General features: G+C 34.0%; 2 protein-coding genes across 16 annotated transcripts in view; one reads left to right on the top strand and one right to left on the bottom strand.

The window, feature by feature from the left end:
* The window catches only part of LOC110443142 (katanin p60 ATPase-containing subunit A-like 2), a 31,755-nt gene extending 19,105 nt beyond the window's left edge, over positions 1-12,650 (bottom strand). For 2 of the 15 annotated variants that reach the window (XM_021487152.1, XM_021487155.1), the window contains exons 1-8: positions 12,545-12,650; positions 11,904-11,974; positions 10,800-10,966; positions 10,267-10,275; positions 8,307-8,355; positions 7,679-7,693; positions 4,783-4,815; positions 438-594 (exon numbers count right to left, since the gene is read on the bottom strand). In XM_021487152.1, the coding sequence (XP_021342827.1) occupies positions 438-594; positions 4,783-4,815; positions 7,679-7,693; positions 8,307-8,355; positions 10,267-10,275; positions 10,800-10,966; positions 11,904-11,974; positions 12,545-12,610 (567 nt within the window). In that variant the 5' untranslated portion in view covers positions 12,611-12,650. The remainder of the gene's footprint in view (positions 1-437; positions 595-4,782; positions 4,816-7,678; positions 7,694-8,306; positions 8,356-10,266; positions 10,276-10,799; positions 10,967-11,903; positions 11,975-12,544) is intronic. The other 13 variants (XM_021487167.1, XM_021487169.1, XM_021487153.1 and 10 more) reach the window with 12 other exon arrangements.
* A 211-nt stretch (positions 12,651-12,861) lies between these two features.
* Positions 12,862-15,633, top strand: LOC110443144. Its single transcript, XM_021487172.1, has 2 exons — positions 12,862-13,053; positions 13,621-15,633. Exon 2 carries the CDS (start codon positions 13,673-13,675, stop codon positions 14,843-14,845), a length of 1,173 nt encoding a protein of 390 aa, XP_021342847.1. The 5' UTR covers positions 12,862-13,053; positions 13,621-13,672; the 3' UTR covers positions 14,846-15,633.
* The last annotated feature ends 4,374 nt before the right edge of the window (positions 15,634-20,007 follow it).

Genomic DNA, 20,007 nt, shown 5'->3' with positions numbered 1-20,007 from the left:
TGTGATATTACATCTAAAATACTGAATTTACAAAAATAAAGTTTCTACCTAAACATATCATGGTAAGTATTACCCTACATTTTCCATAATTTGATGCATGTTCAATTTATGAAAGCTGAACAAATAATGTTATTTGAAATGTTAAATATATATTTAATTGACTGTCTTAATCATTTGATGATACTGATGATATTTGATATTTGTGTGAACAGTGAAGACATTTGGCTGTCTTCACATAAATACCACAGCAGGCTGTAGATTTAGAGGCCATACAATGCCTAAAATAGAATGATTCGTGCTAAAGTAAAATTTGATCAGCTTGACCCATAGCCATGGACTTGACACAAGTGATCAGATGACACCTAGTATGAGGTGAAAATTTGTGTTAAATGATTAATAAAGAATCATCAATACGAGAGTGTTACAGGGTGACTCACAGCCTTGTCATGTCCGTTTGCCCTCGGCCTTGTAGACGACTGTACTGCTCTCTGGCGATTTACTCCCGACTTCGGACGTCCAGATGTTGGAGGACTTGGTGGGCGGGCATTCTGAGGGATTCTGGGAAGGGACGGTGTTGTTGATGCAGATTTGTTACTGTATAAGGGGAAATATTGAAAATTCCATTAAAATATTGACCAAGGAGGCATATTTGTGTCAACTGTAAAGACATTTGTAAGGCTGTCTTCACACATGGATACCAGCCAGCACGGTGAAGTCAGGAGGCTGTACGATGTCTCTTACACTCTAGCTGTTGAAAATAGAAAAACATGCTTATTTTTATCTATTTAAGTTCTTCAATATCCTTAAATTCATGAGGAAAACAAAGGAATTTTTGTGACAAAAACAGAATATAAATGAAAATCGGTACACAATTTCCTAAAAAGCATGCACTATTTTATTACTAAATGAAGTTAATTAGATTAATAATAAATAGCTTTCCTTTTCCTATTGAACTCTACTTGTGAGTTAATTGTTTAGATCTAGGAACCTGGCCAAATTACAATTATAATTAATATCTACTGACTACTACCACAACCAAAATACATTGTATTGTCAATCATCATGTCAAAATTTTTGTTTCCAGAAATTCTGCAATAATCTAGATCTGTCATCCCTGTGAATGTCCTCATCTGATTAGCACTCATATTCATTATTATTAGGTACTACTTTTTCCAATTAATCTGCCAATACAGTCCCTTTCACTAATGGCCCTTTCCTTATAAAGCCAATGGATCCCGGATCTTTTGAAACACAATTAAAGCACCACTTGAGACAATACAGTGTATAATTATATATATATAATATATATATATATTATAATATATATCAAAATACAGGTAAACTGATCCCCACCACATACAATAGATATTAATAACCATAAATGTTAAAAATAAATAAGTTTATAAGACTATAATAAGCTGTAATTAATTTATATCATAATATTTGAAGCAGAGCTATACAGTGTTGCAGCACGGAATTAGATTGTTATCCAAGTCTGTGGTTGCAGATAATGTTCACACAATATATTCTCTTCTACTATTAATGTACAGCTAATCAAATAAAGATGATTTTTTATTATGCAGGTTTGGAAGTATTAATAGTGAGAGAATTGGAATCACTCGTGTACATCATATCAGATGGGTCATGTAATTGGGCCGTTAATTTGGTATAATTACACATACATTTTACTGACTAACACTTGACCCCAGTCCAACTAAATGTAATCCAGTCCGACTAACCTGAAATGCATTTTTTGTCAAATTGTGGTACAACTACTAACTTATTGCACCCCAGTCTTACTACTGGCATGCAACAATATGTAGACCCCAGTCCAACTAATTAGTAGAACTGCACATCAGTCTCTGTACCCCAGTCCAACTATAACTGTATCCCTGTCAGACTACCGGTAATTGCTACTTTTCCAGTCCGACTAACTGGTTGTAATCTGACTAACTAACTGTACCCCAGTTCAATAAACTTGACCTCAAATCGACTAACTGCCCTCAAGTCCCATTATTGTAAGTTTTCTGGCCTGACTTAAATGTACATGTACCCCAGTCCGACTAAAACTAACTGTACCCAAGTCCAACTTACTGGATCCCATTAAAATAAACTGTTAATCCAATTACTGACCACGCTCGACGTTGCTGAACTAGTGAGCGGGTCCCAGGGTTATACTGCATCACTAAAAAAGCTAGCTTGCCAGTAAGGAAGTATTTTCCCCTCATATACCTTAATGGCTGTTACAGTTCTATAATGACATGCTGCTTTAAAAGAGAAGACAATGTTATATATCAATCTAGCAGAAACACTTGATTTTTGTGATATCTACTAGTTACAGGTATATGTTGCAGAGTGCACCATGCATTGAAGGCAATCTAAGCACTCAGTGAAACAGATCTGCAGTTTTGTGATAGTCAAAGACTCGGTGAAACAGAATTTCGCAATCTTATGAATGGACTCAGTGACACAGATTGGCTAACTGATTCTGTTCCCCCTACAGACTACACCACACACATTCAAATATATTACAAAAGGTGAATATTATAGATAAGCTTTGTTGCATCAAATGAAGAAACTGTCAGAAGAGCTTATAGAACAATCTCAATGATCATCAATTAGCTATAAATCACGATCTGAAAGATATTGATCAAAATTCAAAGTGCAGCAAATGTGTGTTTTAATCTCTAAATCTAACTCTAAAGTTCAAAGTGCAACAGATTAGAGCATGAAAAAATACTTTCTACACCAATGAATACATGTACTAGAATCAGGTTTGGGAGTTAAAAGTAATTTGTTTGCTACCAATAAGTGTGGACCATGAATATCAATAGAAACGTTTCAATAAGATGTGTACACTCATGAATGAAACTGAAACAAAAATTATGATAATATCATAATAAACTAAAAAACCCGCGTCATTTCCATTCAATCATTATAACCTAGCAACATACTTAAGGATCTCTGTCCCACTGTATGTTTTTCGTATAAACAGTTATATTACCTCCCCATACTATCAATCCAGTGTTCAAATCCCAGTCTAGCCCTGCTGATGTTTTTATAATATATGGACACAATAATTTGCTTTGATACATTCTCAAACTCAATTGACACAAAAACGTCAAACAGGGCGAAAATTTAGACAATTATACTTGTACAGAGCGATGGACACAACAAGAACAAAAATAGCACTAAATCTATACACCTAGCCAATCACTGCCCACACAGGATTAATACTTAAAGCTGCCACCAGCTCCGCCCCGCCAACACACCCCATATCCTGCCAACACGCCCCCAGTACCTACCGACCATGCACGTGAAGGTCCACTTTACAACTATGGTAAGACGACCGAGATGAACTGATGATGCCAAGAAAAATATTTTTTAGAAAAAGCTTATGTTCTCCAGGAAATTAAAAATAATAGATAAAAATGTGTAGCTTCATTAGGCATCACTGTGTCCATAATTTATTGATAATGACTATAAATTTTAGCAAAACTCAATTCCTGCTTATAGATCTAATTGATGAAGTTTAAAAAAAATTCCACTTATAGTTGCATTTAGTTAAGGAAATTTTAAACTTATATAATTTAATCAATGTTATTGAAACCTTGGAACCATAAAAATGAAAGAATAACATTACTTCTGATTCCTGTTTAAAATTAAATTTTAAGATTGTCATGTATTCGTGATCAATCAATATGCCAATCTTCCCATAAGGAAAATGATATGAAATTGGCAAAAATAAGAAAAATTGTCTCCCTTTAAAATTCTATCAGCTGGGTTAACCAATCAACAAATCAGAACCATTACCCAGAACAGCCAAGTCAACCAATGACAATCCTTGACAAAACTTGACGTACAGATGATGTACATACATTTAATATACAGGACCATGACAAAAAGGGTATATACATGTATGATACTCTCATACAACATTTTAAATGCCCATGGAATGATCATGCTACAGTCCCCTGTGTACAGAATGTGTTGCAGTCCCCTGTTTACAGTACAGTGTATGTTTACCAGTTACTTATGAACAGACTGTGTACCTGTCCCCTGTGTGCAGTGCACATATCAGTCCCCTGTGTACAGAATGTGTTGCAGTCCCCTGTTTACAGTACAGTGTATGTTTACCAGTTACTTATGAACAAATTAACTGTGTGTACCAGTCCACTGTGTACCTTGTATGTACCAGTCTCCCATGTATACTGTATATACCAGTCTCCTGTACACAATGTGTGTACCGTGAGTCTGCTGTATACAGCGTGTGTATACCAGTCCCCTGTACAAGATGTGTGCCAATCCCCAAGCTGTGTACAGCATATGCTTCAGTCCCCTGTGTACAGTGTGTGTACCAGTCACCTGTGAACAGTGTGTGTATCAGTCTCCTTCGCACAGCGTATTTGTACCAGTCCACTGTGTTCAGTATATGTACCAGTGTCTGAATTTGCACAGCGTATATGTATCAGTCTCCTTCGCAAAGTGTATATGTATCAGTCTCCTTCGCAAAGTGTATGTTCCAGTCCCCTGTGTACATTATGTGGTACCAGTCCCAGTATGTATGTTATTGAACATATTTAAAAACATATGCTCTGTATTTTCTTTGTAAGGACTTCGGTCAAATTAAATATTATGTAGAATAGTAAAATATAATACTGGTAATTTCTTTTCACAACTTTGTATGATATATGAAAACAAGAAATGGAATACAACAAACAAAAACAGATTGGTAATGCCAGATAAACAATGCAAACAAGTCAGTGCTCTAGCTATACATACCCAGAGTGACCCGACTCGGTTCTGCGTCTAATGCTACAAAATGTAACAGTTTATGAAGAGTTGTCTACACCTCTACTCACTAAGTATTAGCGAATATTATCTCAAACAACAAACCATGTACCATGAGCATAGGTGTTGTTCCAACTATGTGTACGCGTAAGAGTGTAAATGAATTTACATGTGATACACAGTCAACACAACAATGTAACTATCTATACTCAGCTGATGAAAAAGTGTTAGCATATATATTTATATCTTAAGTAATAATATTTTACACATTTTTTAAAATTTTGAAATGATGAAAAATCATATCACTCCACGTAAATTGAATCTGAAAAGAATAATACACAAAAACCTACCGGCTGAATGATAATAATTTCTCAACAATGAAATTTGTGTACAACAAGTTCTGGTTTAATTACGGGTAAGTTAGACAAATTATTGGGGAAGGGAAGTAACTCTGACGCTTCTAGAAGTTAACACTGCACTTCAAAATAAACTTGTCATTTTGTACATGTATGGTCCATAGTCAGACAAAGTACACTATGTTGTGTGACATTGTCTTGAAAGATATAATAAAATCAGGAAATTCTCAATCCATGTAGCATTTCTGATAGTCTCGCTTTCCCCAGACTCTCGCCCTCTCTCTCTCTCGAGAGAGAGACTGCCTCTATCGAAACACGAGTGAAGATTAGCGTCTGGTTGTGCGACACTACATTTCTGACCATTAAATTACCAAAACAAATTATCATGAAATATATTTCATCACATATAGCATTACAGATTTATAGAAATTAAAGAATTAACAGTTAATGCTTACAAACTACATATTAAATGTATTCACCCATGTTGTCCCAGTACCAGTATTATACAAAATGTCATGTAATTAAGCAAGTACACCAACTAGCTACTGTCAGAATTGGACAACTCAGATTACATGTTTCTCAAACTCTACAAACCAAGTCTAATTAAACTCTAATTGTTAGTACAGTGTTGCTGCAATGCTATGTATGCATCATGGTTAACTATACTGCTGACTAAAGGTATATGTACACTGTACACATAAATGCTGAAAACAATTCACATACAGCACGTGAAATCTAATTTTGTAAATAATTATGTCATATTCATCATGATGAAAATTCAAACTGGCATTATTTTATAGGCAAGAAGGGTCTGGTGGTTTTTTTAGGTTGTTGTTAGGTTTATTTCAAAAATAATAAAATTATGAAAAAATGTGAATTTTATGGCAATGATATGTCATTTGATAAAATTTTGAAATTCTGGAATATAATCACAAAATGACCAATGTATCCATGTTCATGATTGAATGAAAACAACTGCATGTTGTCTTATTTATCAGATTCAAGCAATTAACATACACTATCATAGACATTAATTTTCCCAATCAATTATACACAACAGTGGCCATACTGGATTTAAAGTTGACTGAAAAAAACTCAAACATTCGTTTAGGATCATATATAAGAACCATGAAAATCAAAACCAATCGAGATCTGAATTAATTGTGGTAACTGATAGGAAGACGAGAGAATTTGTGAAACGAACATCTAGGGACAACACAGAGTATTGGGAGTGAATTCAAAGTTGTACACAGAGAGGGTATCATTACATTAGAGGTTCACTGATCACAATCATGATTATATCAGTGTTATTAGTTAACTACTGTGTATTGTTTTTCCAGTGAACGTGCTGATAAATAAAAAAATAAGGGTAAGTAATTATTGCTTACACTTCTAAAATAATTAAGCTATGATTTTACTGCAAGTGTTCATATACAAATGTTTTCTACTGATAAAACCCCTACTGTAGATATATTACACAACAGGATTGGAGTATTGTTATCAAGAGTTGAGCATGGCGAAAACGATTCTTCCCACCCACTCTGTGGGAGAACCTTCACCGCCAGGGTTAGGAACAAACTCAGGTAACAAACAGGTGAGATAGAGGTCATTTATCAACCACAGAAATGTTAACATTCATCACTTTCAAATGGTGAATCAAACAAAGATTTTTTTATAGAATAACATGAATCTGCATTTCAGGTCTTATTACTGAAGACGTAAAATAATTAATTAGAGAAGAAACAAAATTCGTTAAATGAAATTTATAATTCAATAAACAGGTTTTGTTTTCATTATAAGGATCCCTGTCCCACTGCCTGTTTTGCTATATACAGCAACCTCCCATTAACTTCTCTATGTATATAACTGTAGCACATTTAGGTTTGTACACTTCCATTGTCCAGGTACGTAGCTCATTCAGTTTTCAGTGATGGTATAACAATCTGAAGTCCAGGGTTTGAATCCCGGTCTGGCCCCACAGCATATTTGACACTCTGAACCATTTGTTGATTATATTTGGTTTATTTCATCTCCATTATGTTTTTTCTTAAAAGTCTCACAATGTATACTTTTATTTTCAAATAAAGATTGATCAAAGCTATTCCGTCTTTGCGTATTGCAGAGTTATCTTGTGAGCAGGTATTGATTGTTACGTCATTGGTTTGTGTGAGAAAATTACGTCATTTTCTCAAAAATTGATGACGTTACTTTCAAAAACCAATGACTTAACAATCAATACCTGCTCACAAGAGAAGATAACTCTGCAATACGCAAAGAGGGAATAGTCACAACATAAAAATCAGTTTCCAATGAATAGTTTCATTTTTGTTTTGGCAGTGGTACAGTGATCCTTAAGTGAAAAATTCAGTAAAATATTTTAAAGGCATATATACATGTAGGTATAGACAACTGAAATGCCTATTCATCATTGTCATAGATACTTATATAGGGTATCTAAATCTATCAGACAGACCCATAGGACACAAGACAGGGTTATTTACACTGGAAGTTAATCAAACAGCAAGTATTACCTGTCTTTATTGTTTCTTAAAAAGGTACCAGAACACACAAATTACTAAACAAATAGTACAATAGAAAATCATCTCAGGTATATAATGCTTCATTGTTACATGATTATGATAATAAAAATAATTAAATTTGTGAAATGAAACACGTATTCCAAGATTCTCGGAAATGAAAAGTATTGAATCTGATAAATTTTATGAACAAAATTGTTCAGTTAAAAAGCTAAAAAATCATGTGTGTGGCCTTATGCTTTGATTGCTAAGGATTGAGGATGGCCAATTGACTTAATTTGTGAGTATTACTACTAGTATAAGCAGTTGTACTGTTATCTAGTAGCTGCAATATAAATGTACTGTTTCATAATTCAATTTTAAGGCTGACAAAATGCACAAATTATAGTGTATACAAAATGTTTCATAATTATGCTGTTATGCACAACATAAACTTACAGACACTGTTAAATGTTGGTTTAAGTATGTGAAATGACCTTTTGTTAAGTAAGCCTATAGGGTATCCATTTTGATTCATCCACGTGATGTTCTTAATGCTATGGTGAAAAACTAGTTTTCAGGACTAATTTTTCAGTTGGTTAGAGTTACCTTGAAAATGTTTACATTTATTGATCGTACCCACCTGTTTGTACGTGTCATCTTGTGTGGAGCCCGACCTCGTCCATCACCTGCTGGAGATAACACAAAGTTAGATTATAAATGCTTACAGTCTAACACTGACACAAAATATCTCTAGCAATAAGGACTTTGACAACTATTTGTTTCGTTACATTATGCTAATGAAAGAATAAATATAACAGTGGTGAAAAACTCCACTAGCCAACAGTTTTCAATACATTTCAGTGCAGCTAAATGTATACGGTCATGTACATGTGATTGTCAGTGCACAGAACCATTAAATGATCCAAACAAAATACATGGACAAGTCTACCAAAGCTAGAGTGCATGTTAACAAAATGCTTAATCTATAGCTAGTATAGTCTGCTATTTTTTTTAATGCTTAAATGTAACGGACATTCCATATACCATAACATTCACAGGGATACAATAACCCCATACTGTTAGGCCAAAAAAACATATTTGTGTTTCAGGTATCTCTACCTATATGTACCCTAGATTTTACTGCCGTCCTTAGACATTTTATCACCTACGAATGTATCTAAGATTAATTCATTAGCCAGGCAAAGTACACAGCCACTCATTAAAATGTAATTTCTTCCTGTTGTGGGAGTCTGACCTTATTCTTGACAAATTGATAGCCATGGTAATGTGTGGAAATGCATGGCAAAATTTAAAATAAAGCATAATATTCATTCATGAAAATAAAAATATTACATTAACATGAAATTATTTGCCTACCAACCTACTCTATTTTTTTCAGGCATGTTACCTGAAACAAACATATTTTTTTTGGCCTTTAAAGTTTTGTGTGAAAAAATGTTTATGAACTTAATCCTCTAAATAGATAATTACAAATGTATATATATATATTTCACCTTTTTAATTATATCAAACCAGTTGAATATGCATACAATCACAAAATTCTATATTTAAACATTTTGTATTATTGAGAATAAACTTATGAATGTAGCTTTAATGTATGTCTACATTCATCTTTCTGTTTTAATGAAGAAATATTGAAATAAAGTAGTAACAAAACCAAAGTTCCCCAACACAACAAAATAGATAGAAACAGTGTTAATACCTGAGATGTGTATGAGTAGATGCATACAAATTCACACTTGTGTAAGTTATCAAATCATACACTTTCACATAAATCACACATAATACTGGGGATAGTTTTATTCTACAACAAGTTACTATTTTTAACTATTAATTCTGCAAAAACATCTGATGGATATTATCATTGTATAATACTGATAAACTTAATCATAAGTAAGGTTGAAAAAAATGTTTTAGAGGAAATATAGTTTATGTAAGGACTAAAAAAGAAACTTTGAATACACCTAAATACTTGCCAGATCTCTCTATTCAAAAACATTTGAAGTTTTTTTTAGATTTCATCTCGCACTCAGTTATTTCCCCATAAAATGTTTGCCAAGATATTACTGTCTTTCATGTAGTATATATGAGCAAGCTCCTATCTTCTGCCCCATGTATCCAATTGTTTATTGAAAGGAGCCAGATGAATAAATAAATAAATATGCACCAATGTTAGGAATTCAAATAATATAATACTGTATATAATATATCACACAGGTCTTAGCAGGTAATACCAGAAACAATTTTCTTTTAAAGTCATATGTTTTCCCTACAGCAAAAGTTTTTGTGATGTTTTGGCATAATACATTGTATATCTTACCGGTAATCACAATAATTTCTGGAAGTGTTTTAGCATATGATACATGTATGATAATAATGTATGTTAATCAATTTTGTAATGATTAACTATAATATCAAGTTACAACATATATCTATTAAAGAAACAAAAATCAGCAAATTGAAAAATATTGAAATTTCTTCGTTGTAAGAATTATTTCTGGTATATCGGATAAACATGTTAATAGTGACCAAGGGGGATAACTCAGGGCACACAGTGTTTCACATGATGAAACGTCTACCTGGATGTCCTGTGAAAAGAATGTATGTAACTGTTATATGAAAGGCTCTTAGGAATAATAAAGCAGTAAGTGTGTCATGGGACTTATGGATATAACAGTACATTTCTTACAAGCACACATAATGCATAATAATTTTAAACTCTAAAGCTTGAAAGAACATGTAAGCTCAACCGAACCATGCATACAAATATATAGCCATGGTGAGCATATATAGCAGTACATTATCAATCATAATTAGTCAAATCACTTTTTCTACAAAAGCCGGTGTAAAAGTCATTGATATATAACATTTTACACAATATGGCTGCTATAAGGTTATTACAGAACTGTAGAATTTTTGAACAAAACTATTTTATGTGAAACAGAAAAAATCTATGTGAGATCTATACTAAGTTCACAACATGCATAAAAAAGAGGCTGCTCCATACACCCTTATTAATATATCAACTATTCAAATTACCTAACTCTTACCAACTTTCACAAGCAAGGTTGATCGTAAAATTGTATTAGGCCAACTCCATTTTTCTACTTACCACTCTGAGTGAGTTTCTTGGTGATCTTTGGATACTTGGCAAACTTGACATAGTAGTAAGACTCATACTCCATGAGGATTGTCTCCAGGTCGATGTTGTCACAGACCTCATATTTACTCAGGTCTATGTTTGTCTCCTTGGCTAAACTCTGTGCAGAATCCAGGTATCTATAAAACGATGAAAATTCCAAACATTCATAACAATCAGTAATCTAATTAATGTTCCCCACTTTCGATTGAACCTTACCATTAAATTAGCAATTTCAGAAGTGAAATAACATTTCCTTGAGTTTGGTTTGGTTAGTTTGTGTTTTATGTCCTATTAACAGCTATGGTCATTTAAGAACGTGCCAGGAGGAAAGCTGTAGGTCCTGGAGAAAAACCACCGACCAGTACAGCCAGTTAAACCTGGCAACTGCCCCACATAGGTCTCGAAACTGCGTCGCTACCCAGTGGTGAAGGGCGTAACCACCTAGCCCCCATGTTTTGCTTTGTTTTTACCCTTGAGATTTTTGGGTCAAAACCCAATGGTCAAATAGCATGTCTTTCAAAACCCAATAGTCAAAACTGATTCTGAATGTTCATGAGAATTTCCCTGTGTCAGGAAATCTGTCCCCAAGGAATCAGCATTTTGTTGATATTCGCAAATTTTGTCACATTCAAAAAACTGTTCACATTCTAAAATTATAAAACTATTTTATTTTGCAGGGTTTGTATTTCAAATCTTACAGTAATCAACTTGAATAGCATTTTCCTTGTTTATCTACATTATTCCTGTACATGTATTTGTATGCACTTTTGATTTATAACAAAAATCAGATTTGAAAATGAAAAATTGATAAGTTTTCAACTATAATCCATCATCGACTTCACTACTAAATTCAGTAAATCGGTAATGAAATCATTGTAAGCTTTTAGTACTTGTCTCAAAAGTAAAGGTTATATATATATAAGTATTGCACAAACGTTGCATGATTATTAACTCATTCATCCCTGAAGACACATTTGAACTCTTCCATTTCAAAGGTCGGAATAGAACTTCATTATGAAATTTCAGTGGTGAATGAGTTAAGCAATATATATATATCACAGTTAACATACTTACCCTTCCTCATGCATGTAATTCAGGACCAAAATAAGCAAGTTCTTTTTTCTGCTATCAGTCCTAAGCTCATCCTGGAATGAAATTTAAACTTTTGAATGAAATAAACTTATTAATTTAACTTAACAGTGCCATATTGTAACTAGATTCATATATGACAAATACTTGTTATACAGTTTTGTATTATTTAAATTATCAATCATTAGATTTTTCTTAACCTTTCATCACTCAAACTAATGTAATTATTTTCTTATCTTAAACACATGAATTATGACCTTTACCTATAGATACCAGGGCTTTATCCAGGGGAAAAAAATCTGCTTCCCTTTTTCATTTAAATTAAATGACACTCAAGACATTCCATGTCAAACCTAAAAAAAAAAATAGAGCGCTAGCGCTTCTCTGGAATTATGTCTGTTTGTCAACTATTGTAAACCTCAAAGTGTCGTGACAGTATTTTAAATATAGGGCTCTCCTGTGTTAAGTAACATGTAGGCTATAGAGGCAGCCTAATTTGAAGTTATTGTGTATGTGATGATCAGATCTGAAAACGGCTTTTCTGTAACAACGTGTCCTTTGCAGTACAATTATGGCATGCGTGATATAGATAACAAATGACCATGCTCATTAATTAAAATACCCACCGCCTCCCGAGCCTGGTTGGCTGTGCGGATAGCTTGATAACTTAGTTCCGTCATCGGAGGATTCATAACATTTTACCCATACATGTTGGTCCAGTCGCTAGAGAAAACAAATATGGCTGACAAGTCTCGTGAGAGTCTCGTCTAAAGTTAATGATTTCATTTTAGAACAATCAATTTTATTTATGATTTATAATTTGTTTGATAACTATTTTTTTATTAGAGCTAGCGAAGAACAAAATAAACTTTAACTAAGGAAAATATTATTAAATTTACTAATCTTAATGACTGTAAAACGTTTACTTTGACCGGACGGATAAGGAGCCCAGCAAGCATTTGGGTGACGTTGATTAGCACTAAAAAATGGTCTGCAACTGAATGCTGTTGTTGTGATGTTTAATGTAAATTCTGTCAGATAGTTCAGATTTACCTATGAAATATCCGAGGAGTGGGTCAAACCATTACGCAATAGGCTATAGAAGCTAGTCAAAAAGTAACACAATAAAATTGAGGTAAGTACAGAATCCATCGGACCAATCTGTGATTGACAGTTTAGTCTTTTGCATTTTACAAAAATATCTCATAAAAGAACAGGAAGCTATACGAAAATTATTGGATCTAGTAAAGGTAGATACATGTATATGTAGAAATATGTTGGAAAACAACGTTATTTGTTTCCTCTTGCAATCCCTCAAATTACCTTCTGGGTGGAAAACAACCAACATTTGTATTTCTAGATATCCACCGAGAAGGTAATTTGATGGATTGTAAGAGGAAAACAATTGAAGTGGTTTTCCAACGTATTTCTAAAGATACAGATATATCATCTCTTCTTTAGTTATCCAATCCTCCTTGAATCATTTGAAGATTACGGACTGCTAGCTGGGTTCGTGTATTACATTTACATATCAGGCAGTCAGGTAGGCCTAGCTGTACAGGAAATTTGTTATATATGGGCTCACAGTTTTCCTGAAAAATATTTAAAAAAATATTTCTTTTTTTTCCTAAAAAATAACATTTGAACACAAGATTTGTTTGTGCAGTTGGTAATTACATGCATTTTTATTGTTTTGTTGTAGTTAAAAAAAATGGAGAGAACAGCAGTATGAATCAACCATCTGGATTTTCAAGATGGAAATGAAACATTCTTCAGCATCATATGAATCAAAACGGAAAGCTCAGAAAGAAGAAGCAAATGAAACTAGTTTGTTTAAAAAGGCGCGGTATGAGTGGCAGATAAAGGGCGAGTCAAGCAAAGATGCTAAAATTCATAAGTATTGTACAACTGAGGTACAACTTGGTCTTGACAGGACAGAACAGGACATTGTGACATGCAGCAAGCTTCAGGAGGATGCAGCCTCAACAAAACTTAAGTTGATAACTGGTAACAATGCCTCATTCCAAAGTGAAATCAAGCATGTTAATAACCCAGATTTCACTTCACAAGGCCACACTTCTTCAAGTGAGAAAGGACAGAGATGTGGAGATTTCAGTCATGTATCGTTGTATAATGGACATCCTGCTGGCACCTTTGAATCTCCAAAGTATAGAGGAACTTTAGCTTGTGTTGACCCGGTAGTAAGTGACAGGACAGCATCCAACAATTCCCTGCAGACATTTCAGATCACACAAACAAAGGAGAGTAGTTCTGCTTTACCTGAATTACATGCAACGGATCAGTCAGATATTGACACAAATTTAGATAGCAGAGGTGCATTTGTTGGACTATCCTCAAATATATCTTCGATTAGTAGCAGAAGAGCATACAATCCTCGTTCTTCAACAACATCAACAAATTCAAACGAATTGCAGTTCGACAGTTTTCTAGCTAAGCGCCAAAACAGTCATATAGCTAAAGCAGTGGTAGACAACGCCATTAATAAGACACTGGAGGACATGGGGGTTTCTCCAGACAATAATAATGACAGTTTTGTCAATGGAAAATGTAATGTAGAGGATGCTGGAATATCCCAAGCCATACAGAGTCGGGGCCTCATCCCTCAACACCAGACTTTAGACAGTCAGGACATCATCTCTCAGCACCAGGCAGTGTGCGGTGCTAGATTAGCACCAATTCTCTCCCATGTAACACACCTATCAGACATGGTTTTCTCTCAAGGTCACTTCCAGCCAAATTGTTTGGCAGACACACAGGACATCATCCTTGATCAGAACTCAACTTTTGCTGCAACTTCAGTTGCAACATCTGTATCTGCGTCCAGTTCTGACCTTCTTGACCAGGCTGTGTCCATGGCAATATCATCCCGGGGCTTGGCCCTTCAGAGGGATCTAGATGTTTTATAGCCTATTGTGTGCAATAATTGTTTTAGCAACGCTAGCCAAGTAATCAATTCACTGCCTTCTATTGCTAGTGTATACATATATTTTCATGTTAATAAATTGTACATGCATGTACTACGTATACAGGAAACAATAATGAAATTTGAATCACCTTATAATTTTCATTTCCTCGTATATATATATACAAGGTTCTCCCTAGATTATTTTGAAGCTCTAGATATTTGAATTATAACCCTTGGTAGCATGTATCACTAGCTTTTGTGAAGCCTGTTGATATAAGGAAAAACAGCTTAGATGCAGAATAAATTGCAGTTGTATGTACCATGGTTAACCTCAGAGTCGTTATTGTAGGAAGTATTGGTATTGTATAATTAAAACAACGGACTGCATGTGTCTTTTTCTTTGCCTTATTTATTCCGTTTTCCTTCATTATGATCATGATCATAACTCATGAGATTGTTCGGTGCACTATATATACTAAGAGCTGCAATAGTTATATAGCTGTAGTCTTTAAAGTGAATTTACGTGTAACTTTAGACTTGAATATCTTTGTTAGTTATATATGATTAAGGACTTTTCAGTTTTTACAATAGACATACACATAAATGTATCATTGTAACAATGCATCAAACATTTTTAAGATTGAAAAAATATCAATTGTTATATTGAGCGATTTAATGACCTATCAATGTGTGCCGTTGTTGTAAATTGTTGGTTGTTTTATATTTCAATTGCCAGTAGTCATGATACAATATATATTATTCATTAACTCATTCACCCCTGAAAACACATTTGCACCTTTCCAATTCAAAGATTGGAATATTACATGATGACATTTCAGGGGTGAATGAGTTAAATATTGTTATGATTTTTTTTTTTTACAGATTTTGATTTAAAAACCATGCAAATGATAATGAACGCATACACATACAAAATTTATACTTTCAGCTATATATGAACTTTGGTGTATTTTTTTTGTATTTTTTGTATTGGTTTAAATTTGCCCGTGTTTTTTTTAGAGATACACATTGTATGAGTTCACCTTTTAAACATATATATTTCACTGCAAACTTGCCATTAGCTCTCTTTTTACTGCTTTTATGATAAGCTGGCTATAATCTGTTCCTTTTAATTACAAGATGTAATTAGCTTTGTTCTTCCCTTTTTCATGTACATGTATACGTATCTATTTCACTCCTTCCTTCATCAGTGTTCTGTTATTATGGCTCGCTATAGGCTTTCAGTGAAGATACTGTACCACATATATGTATTATATTGAATATTGGTTCTAGACCGGCCATTCACATGGTTTCTAGTTGACAATTTATACATATAGTACATGTGTAATATTATACGGTAGTGCCAGGTTATATCTAGGTGTATGAAACAGTATAATTATACGTACACTATAGCTACCTGTATGTAATATGGTATGGTTGTATTGAATTTTCAGAGAGTGCATTCACTTGTTATACAGTCATGACCAATCACTGAATCAGTCAACTCGACTGTGTTTTTCATCAAATTATTAGAAATGATTTACAAAATCAACAAACGCAAAAACCATCTATGTAAAAAAATGTATCATAAAACACACCTTAGTACGTATACTCTGTTGGCACATTTTCCTTTAAATATTTCCAGCGACATTTTAGATGTAGAAGCCCATTTCATGGCAAAGCTGAGGATCATTACAAATTCATTTAGATGACAATTACAGTAGAACTAAATTGTTTTGTTGTTTTGTGCAGTCAAACATTTCCTTTTAGGAATTTATATTTATAACCCAAGTTGTTGAAGTTAAGGACTTTTATAGTGATTCTGATGGGGAACATGGTTAATTTGTGCACCCTGCCCAAGTTCTACTAATAAATTCAAGCATTTTCGCATTGAACCATGAAAAGTTTAATTAGGATTGAGCAAACAGAAGAGAGCATGTTCCCCTGCTGGTACAAGGGCAGGGCCCGATTGGGAGAATATTGGTACATATATATGAAATCTTATTTCCTTGAGTGCAAAAACAATCCTGATGATGTTAATGTATATATTTATTGTCCGATAAAGAAGCTTAAGTGCTTACATTTTGAGATTAATTAAACATATACTCATTTTTGAATTGCAGTACATAGCTAACAAGCTAAGGATGACAAGTTCAGTGATAAGTATTAAAAACCTAGTTCTGCAAAATGAACATTCATACAAGTTTATCACATAAATGTTATTGTACATTGCATTGCATTAATGCCTCCGCTAGGAGTGGAACCCGGGACCTCTGGTTTACTAGTCTTATGCTCTACCGAATGAGCCAAAGAGAAATTATCTCTAGCCGAGGTGGTAGGAAGCGGCTAGTATTTTACCAGGGTGACACATCTATTTCATATAAATTTAAAGAAACAATAGCATGTGTACATGGGCCTCTAGTTTGTCATTCTTGGCTTGATTGAATTACATGTATGAATTGCAAGTACATTTAGACATGTGAATGATATATTGAATAAACATTGAAAGAAAGTAAAAAAAAAATGTTTTAAAATTTCATCACTTTTGTTAAATCCATTTGTCTATATACATGTAGTTAAACCATATGGGTTTTCCTGGCTACTCAATGTCCTCCTGTAAGAGCTCCTGCAATAATGTCTTGGCCAACAAGAGTGAATAATATATATAACTGGATAAAACTTTTCAAAATGTCTCATTTCAATTGTTATACAAAGTTTATCTTTCTTTATCTTGTTTTTTTCTTGATCAACAACCAATACAAGATTTGCTATTTGGTTTAGCTTACCTCGTCCAAATTTAAAGGGCAAAAGCAAGCCATTGAAATCTGTTGTTTTCCACTGTCAGAGACATTTTTCTGAACTTTTCAAGACTTCTACACCACCTTCAACTAAATTACTGTGTTTGTCCTCGATCCTTCAGCCTGGAGAGTATGATGAATTAGTGAGAAAAATTGTAGCAAAAGTGAAATGTGGATTTTGCCATCCAATTTCGAGGTGGGCACCTCCAAATTATCGGCTAATAGAACTCCTAGGACTGCTTTCTCAAAATTCTAGGGGCTATGCTCTCTTACTTTCTTTGTTTGTATTACACCACTTTGTGGATGCAACATGTACAAGTACACTAATTTGATCCAGTCAAATAGCTATGCCCGACACATACCTTGTATTTCAATACTATAGTTGAATGAAAAATAAAATGCACACAGACGTTTCTTTTCAATTCAAATTTAATACAGATATAAATGTTTTAGAAAATGAATTTTATTTATACATGTACCAGGTATGTAATAAATAGTGTTAAAACTATACTGTACATTAATTCGTAGAAAAAATGACAACACAGCATGTTTGTGTTGAACTTCAATCATGCAGTCAAATGTCAATCAATTATTATGAATATTTTGAAAGACAAAACAGATCATGAGAACAGTACAAACCTGCTTGTTGCAGACATGTTATCCTGATCTGTTTATGCAGAAAAAATTCCAAAGGTGATGGATGGTACATAATAACTGGTACATGCAACCCAAGTTGGGTTTCTTAAGAATAGGGTACAAATGTTTATTGCATTATGATTAAAGTTCAATTAACATAAAATGATTGTTAATAAAGGAAAGGCTTTTCAAGGAAAATCACCATTAGTACAATCTAAAAACTACAAAATCCATTTATAATGGCATAAAATATAACAATTTAAAATCTCATCTAACAAAAACACAGCAACTTAGAACTAAGGTCAATGTCAGAAACTCACAGGAGTTGGATCACATTCAAGACTTTTTCAAACAGCTAAGACACTACAAGAACTCTACCTATGGGATGTCAATAGCAAGTTCTCCAAAACAATGATTGACCAGTTGTAAGAATTGTTCTCAAGGAAACGTCCATACCCACAAATACTCCCAATGATGAGGTCCAGCCATATATTTGTGACATCCTTATATCAACCCAAGCTATATATCCCAAGGTTGAGAACCATACTGAAAACTTTTCCCAGGGTAGATGAGGCTCATATTAGAAACTGTTCCCAAAGAAAAGGTCGATATGGAATGCCATTATCATAGAGATCACAGAAGTTGATATATTGACAGCTGTTTCCTACAAAGAGACTCCCTCATCTTGGGCTTTGCTGGATGAGGGTCAAGCTGCCTGTCGCAGATAGCATAATCAGAGGGTTTAAATTACGATAAATCAGACAACTTGAGTTGCAGCATTGATTGGAAACCCTGACCCGCGAGTAGCAGAAGAATTCTTCTCTACAAAATGCACCCGAGCGGCACCTAGTGTAGAGGACACAATAGCACTCTTGGGCAAGCTCCTATCACAACATAGCGCATATTGACAAAGGTTGTCAACTTCTATAGGGAAGGACTCTTATCGGAAATTGTTCCCAACAGTGAGATCAAAATTGACAACGTTTACCCTGATAGAAGTCTACGTTGACAACAGTTCCTCACAGAGGTGTTCATATTGGGAACCATGTCAAACGGAGAAGCTCAATGACTACAATACCAAAGAAACATATCAATCTTGAAACCTGTTCTTTATAAATTTTACAATTCTCATTGGGGAGAGGCCATATTTAACAAGAGCTGTCGTAGAACAGCATAGCTTGCCTATGTATGTTATTATAATACTGCAAATATCAATAGAAACACATGTATAGTAAAACGTTGATATAGTGCCTGTCGCTTTATTTGCCACCTCACTTACCACCAGGATATTTCAAGGACTGTAAAATGTGTGGAATTATCTATGTGAAGTGATTGTTAAGAAATTAACAAAGTGCAATAAAGCTGTTTTTGGACGCTAAAATATGAAAATATGGTTCAACACATTGCTTACACTCAATACAAATACTTCAACTTTATGATAGACAACAGCCTATTGATGGTGGTGGTCCAACACCAAAAACTTTAACCTCAAGCTTACCCCTAAACATTAATCAAGTCCAATGAAGCTGTTTTTGGCCCCTAAAATATGAAAATATTGTCCAGAACATTGCTATCACTCCATATAAATACTTCAACTTTATAACAGACAACAGCCTATTGATGGTCGTTGTCCAACACTTCACAAAAAAACTTGCCCAAAAACTTTAACCTGAAATTTAACTAAGTCCAATTAAGCTGTTTTTGGGCCATACAATATAAACATATGGTCCAG

The sequence above is a fragment of the Mizuhopecten yessoensis genome, unplaced genomic scaffold, assembly GCF_002113885.1.
Source record: "Mizuhopecten yessoensis strain PY_sf001 unplaced genomic scaffold, ASM211388v2 scaffold716329, whole genome shotgun sequence".
In the NCBI taxonomy this organism is placed as follows: Eukaryota; Metazoa; Mollusca; class Bivalvia; order Pectinida; family Pectinidae; genus Mizuhopecten; species Mizuhopecten yessoensis.
This window is presented reverse-complemented; position numbering and strand designations above follow the sequence as displayed.

Excerpts from the sequence above, each read along its gene's own strand:
- LOC110443144 (XM_021487172.1), top strand. The coding sequence starts at position 13,673 with ATGGAAATGAAACATTCTTCAGCATCATATGAATCAAAACGGAAAGCT.